We start from the raw sequence: 17,007 nt of genomic DNA on the forward strand, positions 1-17,007 counted from the left end.
CATCATAATAAATCATTTTCTACACGATAAATTATATGTCTTAAAATTTTCAAAGAAGATGAAATCCTCCCAGGACTTAAAAACAAACTGTTTCCTTTCAAGAAAGCATAAGCACCAAATTGCTTAAGCCTGTAAAGGAAAAATAGTCTATGCTACTGTTTAAATCCTTGATTAACGTCATTCCTGGAGATTATAAGATTATTCCAGCATGGCTTCCCTTTTAAAAGCCTTAATTTCTCTTTAAATTCTCTATGGATAAATTCTAAAAAGTGCCTCAGTTTGGATTATAAACTTAGAATGGAGAACGAGTGAGCAAAAATTGTCAGATTCAGAAATCAGCCCTAAGCTACAAAAACACTGCACAGTAGTAACTGTGCCGGGGAAAGGTATGCCAATCATGCTATTGGTAACTTTGCTGTGATACGAGGGGAGATGAGCAAGGAACATGGCTAGACTGAACGATGGCTGGGTGGCGACTACAATTGAGCAGTTCAAGGGGCAGCTCTAGTGGAGTGGAAACAAGTGGAATCTGAAAGCTCAGGTTTGATTCCCAACTTGCTTGTTTACTAGCTGTATAACTTTCAAGAGGCCATTGGTTTCTCTGAACATCAGCTTCCTGGTCTGTAAAATGGGATTTTAATACCCATCCATCCTATCTCTTGCTCCCTTTGCATACTACCAGATGTAATAATATGTGGCAGCCCTAGGCAAACCCTTGTGGTCCATACAGAGATAAGGTATCAGATGGTCTCTCTTGCGGAGCTATTTAATAAAACTCTGTAATTAAATCATTCAAATCTTGTTCTATATAAAGCCAAGCAGCGAAGGCGGGGGTGTCTCCATGAATGAAAATTTCCCAGAATATCACAGTCTTTTCTAAAAGTAGTAGTGCATTGGATCAGATATTACACTGTGAATGATGGCTCATTCACACTATTTTACAAGGATTTCTTGTAAAAAGAGAGTCATGTGATTTACCAGAAGTGTTCCAGGCTACATAACGTTGAAGACAAGTCCTGAATTGAATTATAGCAGTGGGAGCCCACAGACTAGCACTGAGATTATAGACCCTTACGGTTTTGCTCACTTTACAAGACAACTGATCAATTTTCAACAAAATGTGTCTGCTTCCACTTTCCCCAAATAGTATTCATTCCAGAAGTTCATTTCTCGGGAAGAGGGAAAGAAGAGGTGATCAAGCTTCGCAGATGATCCTGAATCCAAATCGATTCTTTATGACCAATGCAAGTCCCAAATTATAAAATATTTTTCGAGCTGCAAATGTTTGCATTTAGAACGGAGGGATCATACCTCCTTTATGGAGGAGAAATCAGAAAGGTTAAAAGAGTAGGCAAAGTTAACGAGATGATGGTTAATTGTGAATTTTCACAGTTCCAGTGAAAATAATACTAGTCTTTCATGAATTATTTTCTCGTACAAAGCAGTATGGTATTTAGTTATACTTTCCTACACCTACCCCATTCCCATGCCACCCATTTCAGAAAGTAAATCCGTAGTTTTTCTTCTGTAATATCTACCCTGCAAGCTGTTGTGATAGTTAGCATAAGTGGGAGCCTGTGTGAAGGTGTGGCAAGAGCAGCTGAATAGGTGTGAACCCTGCTGTTGTGAAAAGTAAAAGGACTCGTGCTTAAAGGGCCCAGATCCACTTTCACAGAACAGGCAAAGAGCATGGATACATTTGGAACTGAGAGGCAATAAATCAAAAATAGCCACATTTGCTGCTAAATTCCCTTACCCTGGCACATATTAGGTGTTCAATAAATATTTGATGGAGGAATAAATTATTTACAGCATATAACCTAAGGGGAAACAATATGTTTGCTTTGCATGTCACTTTAAGATTGAAAGCCCAAAGCTTAGTTTCCAACCTGAATGCTGCTTTGGAGTCCCCCCCACACCCTGGCCCCCACCAAGGCCCAACAGTGAGGTAGGGATAAGACAAGCCCTCAAGTGACGTCACAGCTTTGCTCAACAGTTTGGGAGAACTGCAATGAGAGAAGAGAAGACACTTTCTGTGTTGGGACCCCGGGCTGGGCTGTGGGTTGCTTCACTTGGCATCCTTCCGAGACATCCCTGTGAATTATGTAGAACTGCCACATGGTCAAAATGTGAAACATATCCAAGTGCTGTATTTTAAAATTGTACTCAATAAAAAATAAACAACCTTATTTCTCCAACCACTCTTCTGTTGACACAAACTGTCAAGAGAGATTAGGAAGAAAGGTCCCTAATACAAGTATTTGATACTTCCTAACAGAGCATAGTTTCCCCTTTGTCCACTGACCCTTTCAATAGCTCTTCAGGTTCTATTATCAGGATTCTCATTCCCTGTCCTGGGAAATAACTGCATAGCATTTCCATAAATATGGCCCAAATGATGCTAAAGCTTTCTGTATTGACACAGCATGGCTTTCACTCATTAATGCCGTCAACAAATATTTACTGAGCACCAAATATGTGTCAGACATCATTCTAGGCATTTGGAGTGAGGCTGTGAACATAACCAGGTCCCTGTTCTCATGGAACTTGCTAACATTCTGGCCAGAACTGGTAACATAGAACCTCCTACAGAGGTGGGTAATTTAACAAACTATTGAAAAGCTCCAGTGGGAGCAAATAGCCAACCCTAGAATAGTTGCTGGTGTTCTTAGAAGATTCACTGTCCTAGTGTAGAAACTGTATCGCCCAAGACTTCTAATTTTTGGTTTCTGGGAATGTTTCAAAACAGTGCAGTCCAATGCAAATATGTGAGCGACATAAGGTAACTTAAAATTTTCTAGCATCTGGGTTAAAAAGGTAAAAAGAAAGAGACAAAATTAATTTTAGTAATATATTTTGTCTAACCAATTATATTCAAAATATTGGAATTTCAACGTGATATTATTATTAATTATTGCGCTATTTCACATTTTTTGTACTCACTCTTCAAAGTCGGTGTGTATGTGTACTTACAGAGCATCTCATTTTGGACTGGCCACATTTCAAGTACCAAAAAGCCATGTGTGTCTAGGTATTGGACAGAGGAAGGTCAGAAAACTGCCCATGGAGTCTTTCATTCTCTTATTTTGGGGATGGATGGGAAGATATATGCTGAATTGAAACATTCTGTGAACTCCAGTTCCAGGATTTTAGTAAACAAATTAGAGGAAGGTGAAGACCATCATAGCCGTCCTTAGAACCAGCCCTTCAAAGTGCCCAGCACAGAGAGAGGCCCATAGAATGTGCTAGGCTGTACAGTAAGTCATTGTTCGATTCGTCCACTGAGGCAAGGGATATCATTAAGAAGGGTTTTTCACGAATGCTGAGATATCTCGGCCAACGTCTCAAGTTAGAGTAAGCAAAAAACACTCATAAATACACATCCAAAACTCAGACCATTAGGTTAGCCAACCCCCGACTTTATCTGAATTCCTCCTGCCCGCTCCCCCGCGCCCCCCGCCCCCCATAAAAATGGTGAGAGGCAAGCTAGGAAAGTTGCGAGCCGAGCCGTGCAGCTTCCCCTTAAACCGGGGAGCTGCCCCCGGCTGGACGAGGACTAGGGGTGGATACACTGCCTGCCCCAGGCTATTCCTTCTTGCCATCAAGTCCACTCTCACCTCTTTAACCACTACCACAGGGATGTCCCTCCCTCAGGCTCTGCCCCCCGGACCGCCCCCACCTTTCCAGCCCTGGTTCCCCGCCGTGGCCGACCCGCCATCTCTCGTGCCCCGCGTGGCTTCCTGCCAGTTTCAACCGCGACAAACTCGACTTGCTCCTCCAAAAAGCGGGATAAATGAGGGGCGGTCTTCGTCCTTCTGATACGGGGGAGGGAGCATCTCGGGGCGTGGAGGGCAGTTTTCTTCCTTGTGCGGGGGGCCAGCACCTAGATGATACTGTTTTTGCGCGGAGCGACTGACAGTCTCTGGGGTGCAGGTGGCTCTCTCGACAAAGTTTCAGACCCCTGCCCCCCGGGCCTCCAGCCCCACCCCGAAACTCCAAGGTTACGCCCCCGCGACCCCGGGTCAGAGCGTCTTGGGGAGCTTCCATGCAGAGTTGCTTGGGGGAGGCGGTCCCGCTTCGGGGTTAAACTGCAATCACAGCTCCCTCTGGGCTCGGGGAGGCGCCCCACCCCCACCCCCGCGTCCCCGCCCCTCACCCGGGTCAGCGTCTCGCAGCTCAGTCTTCGGCTCTAAACAAGAACAGGGGCCCGAATCCGCGTTCACACGGAAAATTATGCCGGCTCCAGCGGCGCGTAAAATTCATGTGAACCGAACGAAGTGGGATCGGCGTGATCCTCCCTTTCTTGTCTCAACAGGGGTTTCGCAGCGTTACACAAGGCCGAGCTTGTCTCTTTAAGGAGACATTGGACCCTAATTAGTCCGCATTCCTGGCGCGGCTCGGAGCAAGGGGCCGAGGGTGCTTGGGTTGGAGGGGAGCGGCTGGGAGGACGAGACTCGGAAGGAGATCTTCTGACTAACCTCTAGTCTCACCGCCCCCCCCCCTTTATTTTGCCGCCACCATCGCTACCAACACCCAGTTCTGAAGATGCAGCCAGGGCAGCAGCAACAGCAGCAGTAGTCACCGCTGCTCCCATGCCCACGTTACTTTGATTGACAGCCGAACAAATGTTTCCCAGGTTCGAACGCTCGCGCTAAGGAACTTCAGCCAAGGCGAAGCTCCGCCTTGGGCGGGCCATCTCCGCCCCGCCTCCGCTAACCCCGTCCTGTTCCATTCATTGGTCCGAGCCACCGACGACGCCCGGCCCCCACGTGGGTTCCAGCCTGGCCGGCTCCTCCCCGCTAGCTCGCCATTTGTCAGCAATGAAATGATGGGCAGTAACACAGACGGCGATTAATGTTCAGCCATCTCTGATTGGTTGTTGGAGACGCCTACTGCGCCGGGGTGGGCGGGGCGCTTGAAAATCGCCCCAGAGCGGTCGCGTGGCCGGCCGGTGATTGTAGTCAATCTGGCCGAATCCTCAGCCGCGGTCGCCGGGGGTGGACTACATCTCCCGGGATGCTCCGCGGTCCCTCCACGGACGGTTGTGAATATGTATCAGAATGTTAATGATTAGCCGCTGCTAAATTTGGTCAAAGAAGTCACCTACACAGAGCGTGTTGTTAGAGCTGTTCTGAGCGGGTGTTTGAGCTGTTGGCTGCTTTCTTTCCCCTCTCTCACACACTTGTATATTATTTTGAGGTGCTGTTCGCAGAGTTTGAAAAGAGAGAGAATTAAAAAAAAGCCGCAAGCCTTCCACTCTCTTTTATTTTTATAATCCCCTTCAATTTGGGGTTAAAAAAAAGACGAGAAAACAGGAAGGAAGAAAAATAAGGAAATGAGATGTGGTAAAAGAAGCTAAAAGGTGCCTTTTAAAAGATCGTTGCTGTGAGGTGAAAAAAAATCTCCAGAGAAACCAAAAAGCACCGCCGAGACCTCTTCCGAACCAAAGGAGTTTGTGTTTGCTTTTAGGAAAGAAGAGAGAGATCATTCATTTGGAGGAATAACAACCAATTAAAAGGCAAATAAAAAAAGTTTGGAGTGGGACGCCGAGCGAGACAGCGAGCCAGCGAGCGAGCGGGTGGCGCTGCCGGCGGGCGCTGGGGCGCGGAGCTCTCACTCTCCCCGCCCGGGTGAGCGGCGCGGCCGCGGCGCCGGGCTCGGCGGGCACGCCTCGGCGGAGCGAACGTCGGAGCGTTGCCGCGGGAGACGCGCGCCGGACAATGCCCGCGGCGGGCCAGTGACGCCCGCGGGGAATGCGGAGCGGCCCGGCTTCCCGCACCCAGCCGCCGCCGCCGCCGCCGCGCGTTTCTGCCGCCCGCGTCACGCGAGACCCGGCGGGGGCCGGGACCGCCCGAGCCGCCCCTCGGACCCGGCCGGCCGCCTCCGCCACCGCCGCTTTCGCCTCCTCCTTCTCGGGGCCATTAAAGCCAATGAGCCGCGCGCCTCTGCCCAGCGCAGCCAACTAAATCGGTTTGGATGATTCGCGACCTGAGCAAGATGTACCCGCAGACCAGACACCCGGTGAGTGCGGGCGGCGGGGGCGCTGGCTCGCCCGGCGCCGGGGGATTCTCCGCGTCGCCTTCTGCGCGCCGAGTTGTGTCTTTGGCCGGAGGGGCGTGGAGGTCGGCCCGAACCCCGCGCCCCGCTCGGGGAGTCGCCCGCCACTCCTCCGCCTCCATTCCTCCCGGGCACTGGGGCACTTTCGGAGAGGGGGTGCGGAGAAGCAATTGAGTTGTAGCCATTTTCTTATTGTTGTCTTTGAAGCCCCTGGAAGCCGCGCGGAGCCGTTTGCCGTCCCCGCGCCGCGACTCCTGGAGGGGGGGGTGGCGAGCGATGGAGGAGGCGCGACTCCGTGCCGGGGCGGGGAGGGCGCCCTCGGCGGCGGCGCGGCGGGTCCGGCGGCGGCTCCTGAGTGCGGGACGCCGGCCCCTCGCGCCGCGGGCCCTGGGGATCAGCGAGCCAGCCGGCCTGCCGTGCCCCTTCCCCCGACCTGTCCGCGGCCCGACGCCATGGCGCGCGTCCCCCCGACGGGCCAGTTTCGATTCCGGGTGGGGAGACAGTGGGCGAGGCGCGCCGGCTCCTGGGCGCCCGCCGTTGACGTGGGAGGGGAGCGGGGTCTCGAACTTGCGGGGTCCGGGGGGGGCACGGGGACGCGGGGGCCCGGGGCTAGCCCGCAAGCGGCTTCCGCCGGGCTGTGCGGCCGGGGGAGGGGGCGGGAGGAGAGTTTTAATCTGCCTGCGCCATGACCCCCCTCCTCCTCCCCCAGCGCCGCGTGGTTTTCTCTACATCTCTCCGCCTCGCTTGTGCTGTGGGCTAATCAAATATTTTATTGTTGTTCTTTAGGCACCGCATCAGCCTGCTCAACCCTTTAAATTTACAATTTCCGAGTCCTGTGATCGGATTAAGGAAGAGTTTCAGTTTTTACAGGCTCAATACCACAGGTAACGATATTGACTTTAGCTGATCCTCCTATTTGCTTAGCTCTTGTCTTCCCCCCACATACACACACAGCCCCCCTCCTTTTTTTTTTTTTTTTTGGCCACCACAAAGGTATTATCGTCTTTCCTTGTGGGCAGAAAAGGCAAGTCAAGGCCTCTTTTCTTCAGGCAGGTGTAAAGAAATTAAGCGTTTCGTCCTTTTCCTGTAAATTAAAAAAAAAAAAGGCCGAGCAATCGAAACTGGGGAGACTTGGAAAACGCTGAGGCCAAACTTTCGATATTGATTTATTGGGGCCAGGAGAATGGAAGGTTGGGAAGGTTCTGGGGCCTTTTGACTTCCTTGGTTCTTTATTAATTACAGCGGGCTTGATTCCTTCTTATTTCTTTCTGCCCTTCCGCTGAAATACCGAGAGCCCAGAACCGTGGGAAGTCGCCAAGTAGGCGATTTCATTACTTATATGCTGAAAAGATGTTTTCGTCTTAAGAGACAATCATTAGACCTTAGAGTGCCTTTGAAATATTTTTCTTTCGCTGGATTTTCAATGACGTGTAATTCTTACTTCATAAATGCTGGAACCAAAACAAGGCACTGAATCCCATTCACGCCTTGCCCCTGGGTGGTGGTATTCAACGTGTCTCTGTGTTTTGGAGGGAAAAAAATAAGACATCGTTCACAAGACATGCTTGATTCATATTTTTATTAATCTCTTCGTGGAACATTAAAGAAAAAAACTCCCTTGTGACAGTTTGGGGGACTTATTAGTGTTTGGAAATATAGGCATTACTGATGTTTATTTCCTCGTTCTTAAGTGAATTTAGTGAATATTCATTTCTGGATGAGATTATGGAGTTAAATTGGCTAGAGGGTTTTTTCTTAAAACAAACAAAACCCCCACATTTGATTCTTGTTGAAAGGGCAAGCCCAGGCTGGTTCCACTCACCCTTTTCTCTCCTGCCTGTTTTTCAGTAATGAGGGTGGTATTTAAGATAGTTGATTTGGCGTTTTGTAGGTGATGATTTAGAGGAGGGAGTGTGTATTTGAAAGATGTAAGTCAAGATCTGCGTTGTACTTAGATTTCCTTATTTCTTGAACAGCCTGAAGCTGGAATGTGAGAAACTTGCCAGTGAGAAGACAGAGATGCAGCGGCATTATGTGATGGTAAGAAAACTGTATCACAGATTCAAAGTGCCTATTAGTTTGGGCTACCAAAGCAAGAATACGTTCAGATTGCTACAGGCTGCAGGATAGAGCACAGTCACAGTGCTAGTGCAGTTAAAGTTGTGAGAATGTGCCCATTAGCAACCTGTAATTCCAGGATGTTATAACTTGCCTCTGACAACCAGCTTTGATTTGAATTTTCAAAAACTTTAGCTGCATGGGGTATAATTTTCTGTGCTTTGTTTTTACAGATTGAAAAAACAACAACCTGATTGACATTTTGTTTAGTCACAGGCAAAATGTTTTTGTGTTGGTGGTTTTCTTTGTTGTTTTATTGCTCTTGCTGCAAACAATTTTAACCAGATAATTTTTCAGTAAACTGTTAAAATTTTAATGTATTTTATTTCTTTTAAAGAATAATGGGTAAGAAAAGACACCAGACATCTTTTCAAATTTTCCCTCCCTCCTCCTCCTGCCGCTCTGTGTGTTCCTAGTGTGTGTATTTGTGTGTTTTCAATTTCTATAGTGTTACATTGGTTTGAGGAGTGTTGTAGTCTCCTGTATAACTGATTTGTTCTGCCAGAATTTCTGTAATGCCAGTTATACTATATGTTTAAAACATTCAGATCTGCTTTTTCAGAAGTATTACCAAGTGTATTCTTATGTTTGTTCATAAAGGCTCCAGAGTAACTCATTCATTTCCTATCAAGCCTTTTTTCTTTGAATGTATGAACATGAACAGTATGCTAAAAATGAGAAACGGAACTCTGAAGTAGCATCACCTTTTTGAACAGTTCTTGTCAAAGCGTCAGCATTTGTATGAGACACATTGTTTTTGTTATTTATTTGCCTGCTGTGCCTAGGAATTGGAGTCCATAGGGTACCAAATTTTCATCAGACCTTCATGAGTCATCTGCTTGTGTTGTATAAAGACCACTGGAGATGTTAAGAATGCTATGTTTGAACTTGATTTTCTTAGTTTTGTGAGTTATTGTCTTAGATTCTGTGTGTTAAGGTGGCTTCTAGTTTATTAGGCTAAAGATAGCGGTAGAGTGTTCTTCCTGATGTAGCAACATTAATAGGACGGATATTTTGGTTTAGGTGAGGCTTTTAGGTTTGCTTGGGGACTCTTTGAACAAACTAGGGAAATTGTTTGATGAAAAGCATGAGATTAATTGCTTTTCTTTCTTTGACAGTATTATGAGATGTCCTATGGATTGAATATAGAAATGCACAAGCAGGTAAGCTATCATTTCTTTATAAGCATTTTAAATGACAGTCAGTAATACTGTGCACTTTAGAAAGGAAATTGTATGTTTTGCAGTTTTATTCTGCACATTTTTTTGTGGCTACCTGTATTTTACAAGACCATGTACTGGAGAGAATATTATATTTTCAGGTGTGGTTCCCCATCTTTTTTGCATATTATCCTCATTTTAATCATTTAAGAATGTGATATAAAGTGAATGCATATTAAACTTTGTACACTTTCAAAAGCAGGATGCTAAAGTTTTAAAATATGTTTTTTTCTTTTGAAAGAATTTATGTATTTTGGGCATTGCAAACTTGTCTTATGAAAGCTTTTTTTGGAAAATATTAAGAAGTAAAATTGTAAATTGTGTGGAGTTTTCCTTGGATTGGTGTGAAAGAATGGATAGAGGGTGAGCTGGGAGGATCAAAATGAAATCTGTGGAGCTACAAAAGAAATTGATGTAAATTCCTTGTACTGGTCCCCTGAGGCTACTTACTTGGGTTTTACCAGGAACTGTAACTGTTCCTTCCAGAATTTGTACAGAATACATGAGCCTGATAGGAGGATGTGATAAGGTTCAACACTGGGTCTTGGGTCTTGAAATCTAGCAGTTAGTTCAGCCCAAAGGAAGAAAAAAGAAAGAAAAAAGATAATGATTAGTCAGAAAGCGTTGAGAGGTATGACTGAACCAGACTTTTTTTTGCAGGAGACTGAATAAAATGGTTTGGTTTAAGTTTCCTAGAAGGAAAAATAGCATATATGTATAAATATTGTTTGGCAATAATAATCCCTCTAGGAGGCATTTATTTTTAGTCATCTAGTGAAAGTGCTTCAGATCTGTCTTATCAACCATTTCAGAATAGTTGTGTTTATCTGTTTACCTGCTGGGAAAAGATGAGGGAAAACTTAGTGCTTTTCATCTCTTATTTATACTCATGGTGGATGTCATTACCTTCTAAGTTTAAAAAATATGAAATGATCACATATTATTAGGCTCTTACTACTTATGGATTCCTTTTTGGATATGGTTAATTATCACATACCTGAAACATACTCAGATCTTTAAAAGATGACAGATAGTAAAAGCAATCAGACAGTATTTGAAAACAAAAAGTTGGAAAAACAAAAAAAAGGAGTCGTCACACTGAGGACTTTATTTCAGATACTTTTTTTACTTCATGTGCTATTTGGTTATGTCAGTATTAACATTATAGTATCATTGGCCGCATGTTAAAATTCTTATTTTGGCATCCTTGCCATTTCTGTTTAGATAAGTAATGTAAATACCTCCTGCTTAAACAAAATCCATCAAACTTATGGATGGGCTCCCCTTAGTTCTACCTTATAGGAATAAATTACATGAGAGATATTGTTTGTTAATTATCCTCAATACATGTCATTTTAGGTCTGGATCTTGTACATGTCTTTTTTTTTTTTTTTGTCTTCATCCACCACCCAATACTAATTAGTGTCTTTTTAAAGATTGGACCAGATGATTAATGTCCCTTTATTTCTTCTCCTGTATCTTATTATTTAACCATAACCACTTAGTTTTCAGATCTCCTTATACTGTTTACAGTTCTCAGAGACACAGAGCTTGTATGTATTTCTTTTAGGGGGCAGGGGGCGGTATGTGATATCCCTTAATTTTACACATTTTATACTTCTGTAATTCTGTCATCTTCTTGTCCAGCTGGCCTCAGATGCCATCCATTTGAAATTGAGAATGGAGTACATTTTCCCTTTTTTTCTCTTGCTTTTAAATTCAATCATATCAAGAATCCTGAGGGCAGTTTATCACATTATGAAATACAGACAGCCCTGCAAACCACCTACTTATTATATTTTCTTTCTTTCCCCCCTTAAGCACAGAGGCATATCTGTCTTTATTTGTTTTCCTAGGCAGACAGCCTTGGTTCCTCTTGGCCTCTCTTCCAGATGCACTTGCTGGATACCCTCATAATGGAAAGCAGCAATAATGCAGGGAAGTTGCCCTGCGGCATAATTGGGCCTAGTTCTCAAGATCAGGTTAGGCTTATTCACTTATTAGATTTGTGTCTCTGAAGGGTTCAAGAGTAGGAGTCCCCGGAGTCCTTGGAAGTACCCTAGTAATTGGTGGCCCTGATATTTGAAACCTTTGTGTATTTTTTGGTTAATGCTTCTGTTCTTGGCTGCTGCCTGCCACAGAGTATTTATTTTTAGAGAAATTTTTCATTGGAACAGAAAATGATGGCTGTGATGGAGTCATGACTCTGTGACTTAGCAAATTGATAAAAGGACAGAAGCACAGAGCAGTGACAAGCAGGCTGGGGGGGTCCAGTATCATGGTCCCTCCCCTTTCTGTATGATACTCGTTGTCAGTCACCCTGTGCTGGTTCTGTTAGAGGACTATAAAGTGAAACCTATGGGGAATTTGTCATTCTGAAATGAAAGCTAATGTAATTAGTACCAATTAAAGTACATTCAGTAAATTGGATTTAATCTTAATTAAGCCTGCATAATGTTGCCAATTTTTAACAATTATGTTTGAGAACATAATTAATTTAAATTTTGGTAACTGAGTAAATAGCATTAGTCTGGTAGAATTAGTTGATTTTTTTTTAAAGGGGAACTCAGTGACATGACATGGAATTAGAGCATAAAATATGAATATAATTTCTGATAATCTTTAGTAGGATCGATAGAGCTGAGCAGATAAAGCTGGGGAAAAACCCAGAAAGGTTAAAGTGGAGTGTTCTAGACTATAAAGTGAATTAATGCTTTGCCACTGTCTTAAGTTCTAGCATGAAAGTGAAGATGACAAATGGGACATGGTTAGAAATGGCACGCGTTTCATTGTGATATCTTCATAATGGGATTTTTTAAAATGAAAGAACATTGGCCTTTATTCCTTAAGGATTTCCATCTAAGTTGGGTTTTTTTGTTTTTTGTTTTGGATGGGACAGGTGGCCCGTGGTTTAGTTGTTACTTTTTTTTTTTCCCCTCTGCTGATTGTTCTTTATAACTATAGTGTGGCTTCTAAATGGGTCAGTGACCGTGGGCAGAGCAGGGTGATGCATGCAGTTGATAACATCGCTAAGTGCTGCTTGTTCCCATCCTTCACTCGTAATGCTGTAATTAAAGAAGACTGCCCTGATTTAATTTGATTTAATCTGGCAGCGGCAGTTACCACTTTAAAAAGCGAATATTGGTTGTAGATTAGGAACAATGGGTATGCAAATTCGACCTATAAGTGTACGTATACAATTATTATTTTTTTTCAACTCAGAGCAAGAGAACTCCTGTTTCACTACAAGCCATGTAAATTTTATTATGAGACTTGGGCCACAACCATTTAAGTGCTGCTAAAATATTAATTGAATAGAAATGAAAGGGCCTTGCCAACTGACAGGATATCATAATCATAGCCTCTCTGGTCGATGGTAAATGATGATAAATGACATTAGGAACCTTTTAGCAAACTGTAATAACTACAGGGAGGGAAGCAGTATGGATTTGCATTATATCTGATACCCTCTAGTACCAAGTGGATTGCCAATACTGCTTGTTTAGCATTTTCTAAGGGCAATAGGATATTGATTTCTGACTTACAAGGAACAGCTCTATTTTCACCATTGAAAAGTATTGCAGGTTGTTAAGAAGAAATTGACTTGAAGAGGCCGACTGCTGCCCATCATGGAGCAAATAAAGCAAAACTGCCGAAGCATGGTGGAGCAGCGAGAGGGGCCCTCAGCAATTTGTTGCTATTAATTTACCATGCTCGACAGCAAATCAATCGGCATCTACTTCATCTGCTGGAGAAAATGCTGTCCAGGGCAGATAAAAGGCTCGGCATGGTACAGAGAATAGACTGGATTGGCCAAAAGGAGGCTCCAGTTAATGTGTAAATAAGTGAAATCAAGGCCACAGTTGCAGAGGAAGCTGTTGTTAATTAGGTTGGTGAACTATTTCAGAAAGCAGCCGAGGATTTGGAGAGTAAAAAGAGATTTATTGAGGTTGAAGTAATACACGACTGGCATGGCATTCCAGCCTTGAGTGTACTTGATTCTAGGGTGCAGTAAATTTATTTGGGGACAGTGCTTGCAGTGGAAGTCAATTTGTTTAGAGTTGTGTTTAGACCAGATTTCCCATAAGAAAACTTTTTTTTGGAGCATTACTAATTTCTTAGACATCTCTTGTCTTAGATGGTATATGCTTGGCTATGGAGGAGTAGATGTAGGAGTAGGTGTTTGAGAAGATAGGCAAAAAGGTGACTTGTATTCTTAGGCAGTGACTATTTTTTTCAGGAATGGATGTGATTGAACTCTTGTGTGATGATGAAAGTGAATTATCGAAGGTGGGAAGTTCTAGCTGAAAGTAACTAATAAACCAGTGAAAATTTTGCTGACAGAACTTTCTTTTGTTGTATAAAATTAGGAAATAATAATCTAGAGGGGCTGAACGGTGGTGGACACTGCTGGACTGGAAATTCTCAAAGAGAGATTACAAGTGAAATCTTGATGATTGTGCAAAAAATTCCAGATACAATTAGAGCATGGGGAGGGGGTTGTGTTTTTATTTGTTTTTCATTAAGGTTTAAAGCCACCCTTTCTAATTTAAGATTACTTATCCTTCAATAGTATTCTGTAATTAACTAAATGGAGGTTATTGGTGGTAAATTTTCCCCTGCCTCTCTGATTTGAACATTTTGGGATGAGGGCCAACTTAAGTCCTATTTTGTAAGTCTAGATATATGTAGATTTTAATTAATTTTTTTCCAAAACAGAGGTTCTAGCATTAGGACAGTTGATACCAAGGGGCAGTGGCTTGGGCGGGACCCACGGAGCTGTCATTTTACATGTCACAGGACCTTCAGGAGAAGCGGATCTGGAGGAGGAAGTTTAACCTGTCAGGGCATGTGCATAATTAGGAGCATTTTCTGGATCACGTGGGTTTCCCCTTTATCTCTTCTCGCATGTTGGGTTCTTAATTTTCTTTCTGAGGTTTTGTAGAATACCTGAAGATTTTTCACCTGAAGCAGTGTTTGTTGAGTGGAATTGGAATTTCCTTTCAGTGGACGTAAATGTTTATTACATATCTGGGTTGTGCTTACCACTGATCTGGGCCCATTGCCAACATTCTTTAATTCTCACAAAGATCCTAAGAAAGGGATTATGTCCCATCAAAGGATGATTAAACAGAATCAGATCTGCGCAAGGTGATACAGTTATTAGGTAGTGGACAGATGAATTTGCCTGGGAGGGTGTTTGCTGGGAGATGGGTCTGCCCTGGGTTGGAGATTCAGGCCCCAGCTCATTTCTGGAGTGGAGAGCCCCTGGGAGGCTGGGCTAGTGCTTGGGTTTGTCCTTGAGCCACTGAACTTCAGGCTTATACCCAGACCCCTGCAGCTCTGCCTAGAGTCAGGGCCAGAAGGCTTGGCCCAGGACTCTCCATCCATACTACTGTCAGTGGGCAAGAGGGCGAGGGTCGCTTTCACTTGGAGTCTCCCACAAATGGGGCGAGGAGAGCTGCTTGTTTATCAAGATGAGTTTACTTCCTCCCTGGGTAACCTATTTCTCATTTGTTTACAAACTTGCTTTTCCATTTAACTTTTATCTTTTCCTTGTGGCTTTTAAAACTGTGCCTGAAGACAACGGGCTGTTTGTTAATCACCGTCTTGTGGGTTTTTGAAGGGGGAAGCTGGGAGGGGAAAATGTGATGTTTTGTGGCCTCTTTGTAGTTCAGAAAGAGGTTCTTAGATGCAGGAAATTGCACACAACTCAAACTTTTAAATGAAGGCAAATGTTTTGCTTATACTGTTAAAAGGCTTTCTTTGCAGCATTCAAACAAAGGGATATTTCCTTTGTCACTGCCCCTTAATCCCTACTGGATATTGCTTATTTTTGTTTAGCTTATTTTATTTGCTGGGCAAAATTCTTTGTATCCTGAATAATATCATTTTGAGCCGGGTTGGCCTAGTGGACTGAGGGGTAAGATGCATCTTTTTAGGTGCAGTTCCAGCCTCAGTGAAGCCGAGATAGTGCAGGCACTGGCCCATTGTTCTCACATTCTTCGTTTTGTCTTTCCTAGAATTTTACTTCTTTTTTTTTTTTTTCTTTTTCTTTTTGTACTATAGAATAGATAAAGTCATTTGGGAATTAAGTGTTTCAAATGTGTATTGAGAAGTAATTTGTGTTTGTTTTTAGTGAGAACATTTTTATTTGACATGACACTGCAGAGCCGGTGAAAGGGATGTGATTTTTAGAAGGTATTTTCCCTTGATCCCTCCCCATACCTCCTCTTAAAAAACTCTAGCTCTTTAGCTGCGGTGGCGGATCCAGTGGTCCTGTGGCTAAGTTAGGATCAGTTTTGTGAGCTGGGCTGTGGGAGAAAAGCTGGAGGCAGCACGTGTAGGTGTGGGCAACTGAGTATTTATACTGATAATGATGGGTTGCGAGACTTAGGACTTGACTTGTTCAGAGGAAGTTCACTGCAAACAGAGCTCACCAAATTACTCACTCTAAGGGGGACGGGCCTGAGAAGTTTTAGTCAGAAGTGAAAATTAGAGTCGTTTTGACTCTGCCTTAGCAACAGCTGTCAGTGGTAGCTGCTTTCTATCTGTAAAGAAGGATTTGGCTGGCATTCATCAACACAAATCTGTATGCCCTCTCTGTTTTCGTTGGCCTTGACCCAGCATTTATGCCAAACTTTTGCTGGTTTCTCTACCACTGAGCCCACCTTTCCTCAGAGAGCTGCCGTGTGTGACAGTACTCCGTCCAGGGGGACAAAGGGAAGGTGTGGGTTTTCGTAGCTGGTTTGTCAAAGAAGCGGAAGAAAAAGACACCCAGACACCTCTGAGGTCCTCTGGTGCATGGGTCACTTTGTCATCATTTTTGAGGATTTTGCCCACAAATACTCACGGTTGTATTGTGGAGGGAGTTTCTGTGATGGATGGAGAGAAAGGCTGGCTGCTCTACTGGGCTCCACATAAAACCTGGCCAGCCCGCTGCGTCTCAGCCCCGGCAGCTTAGGCATGAGAGGCTGAGGCAAGGAAGATGGATATTGACTTTCTGATTTCCTAGCAAGCTTATTTCACTGAATTGTTATTATTCTAATTAGGATTCTGTTCTTATTTTCTACATATGTATTCTGCTTCTGAAGGTCTGTGGGTTATTTTGGTTAAAGAATTTGAAAATGCAAGGAAATATAACTGGAAAGAATTGTAGAAATTATGAGCACTAGTACCCTGTAACACCCTTTCTTTACAGAGAGCTTAAGGCGCTTTATATGTTCTCCTTAATCTTTCTGATGTTCCTGTAAAGCAAGTAGCAAGCTTGGATCCATGTATTTATTTAAATAGCTTCTGTCAGTGGAGTACCCGACAGTTTGCCAAGCACTGTCATTCCACTGCCCTCCTTGAACAGATGACACCGAGGCTTAAGGGCTTAAGAGACTAGCCCAGTGTCACGGTACAGGAGGATCAGCCTGCGGGCGGGGAGACCAGGGTTCACGCGGATCAGCGGACACCCGAGGTGGCACAGCGAGAGATGCTGGCAGAAAAGGAAACAGTAGGTTTCTTGACTTCACTTCCAGGGCTCCCTTCACTGACCGCGCTGTTTCCAATCAGCAAATAGTGCGCCTGTTTCTGGGATGTCCTCGGCTGCATGCAACACGAGACG

At 44.2% G+C, this 17,007-nt stretch overlaps 1 protein-coding gene across 10 annotated transcripts in view; it reads left to right on the forward strand.

Moving 5' to 3' along the window:
- Positions 1-5,096: 5,096 nt before the first annotated feature.
- TLE4 (TLE family member 4, transcriptional corepressor) overlaps positions 5,097-17,007 on the forward strand; it is a 155,360-nt gene continuing 143,449 nt past the window's right edge. For 6 of the 10 annotated variants that reach the window (XM_049711645.1, XM_049711646.1, XM_049711652.1 and 3 more), the window contains exons 1-4: positions 5,097-6,021; positions 6,844-6,941; positions 8,034-8,097; positions 9,294-9,338. In XM_049711645.1, the coding sequence (XP_049567602.1) occupies positions 5,977-6,021; positions 6,844-6,941; positions 8,034-8,097; positions 9,294-9,338 (252 nt within the window). In that variant the 5' untranslated portion in view covers positions 5,097-5,976. Of the gene's footprint in view, positions 6,022-6,370; positions 6,549-6,843; positions 6,942-8,033; positions 8,098-9,293; positions 9,339-17,007 lie in introns of those variants that run through there. The other 4 variants (XM_033404786.2, XM_049711647.1, XM_049711653.1 and 1 more) reach the window with 1 other exon arrangement.

Source organism: Orcinus orca, chromosome 6, assembly GCF_937001465.1.
Source record: "Orcinus orca chromosome 6, mOrcOrc1.1, whole genome shotgun sequence".
NCBI classification, from domain to species: Eukaryota; Metazoa; Chordata; class Mammalia; order Artiodactyla; family Delphinidae; genus Orcinus; species Orcinus orca.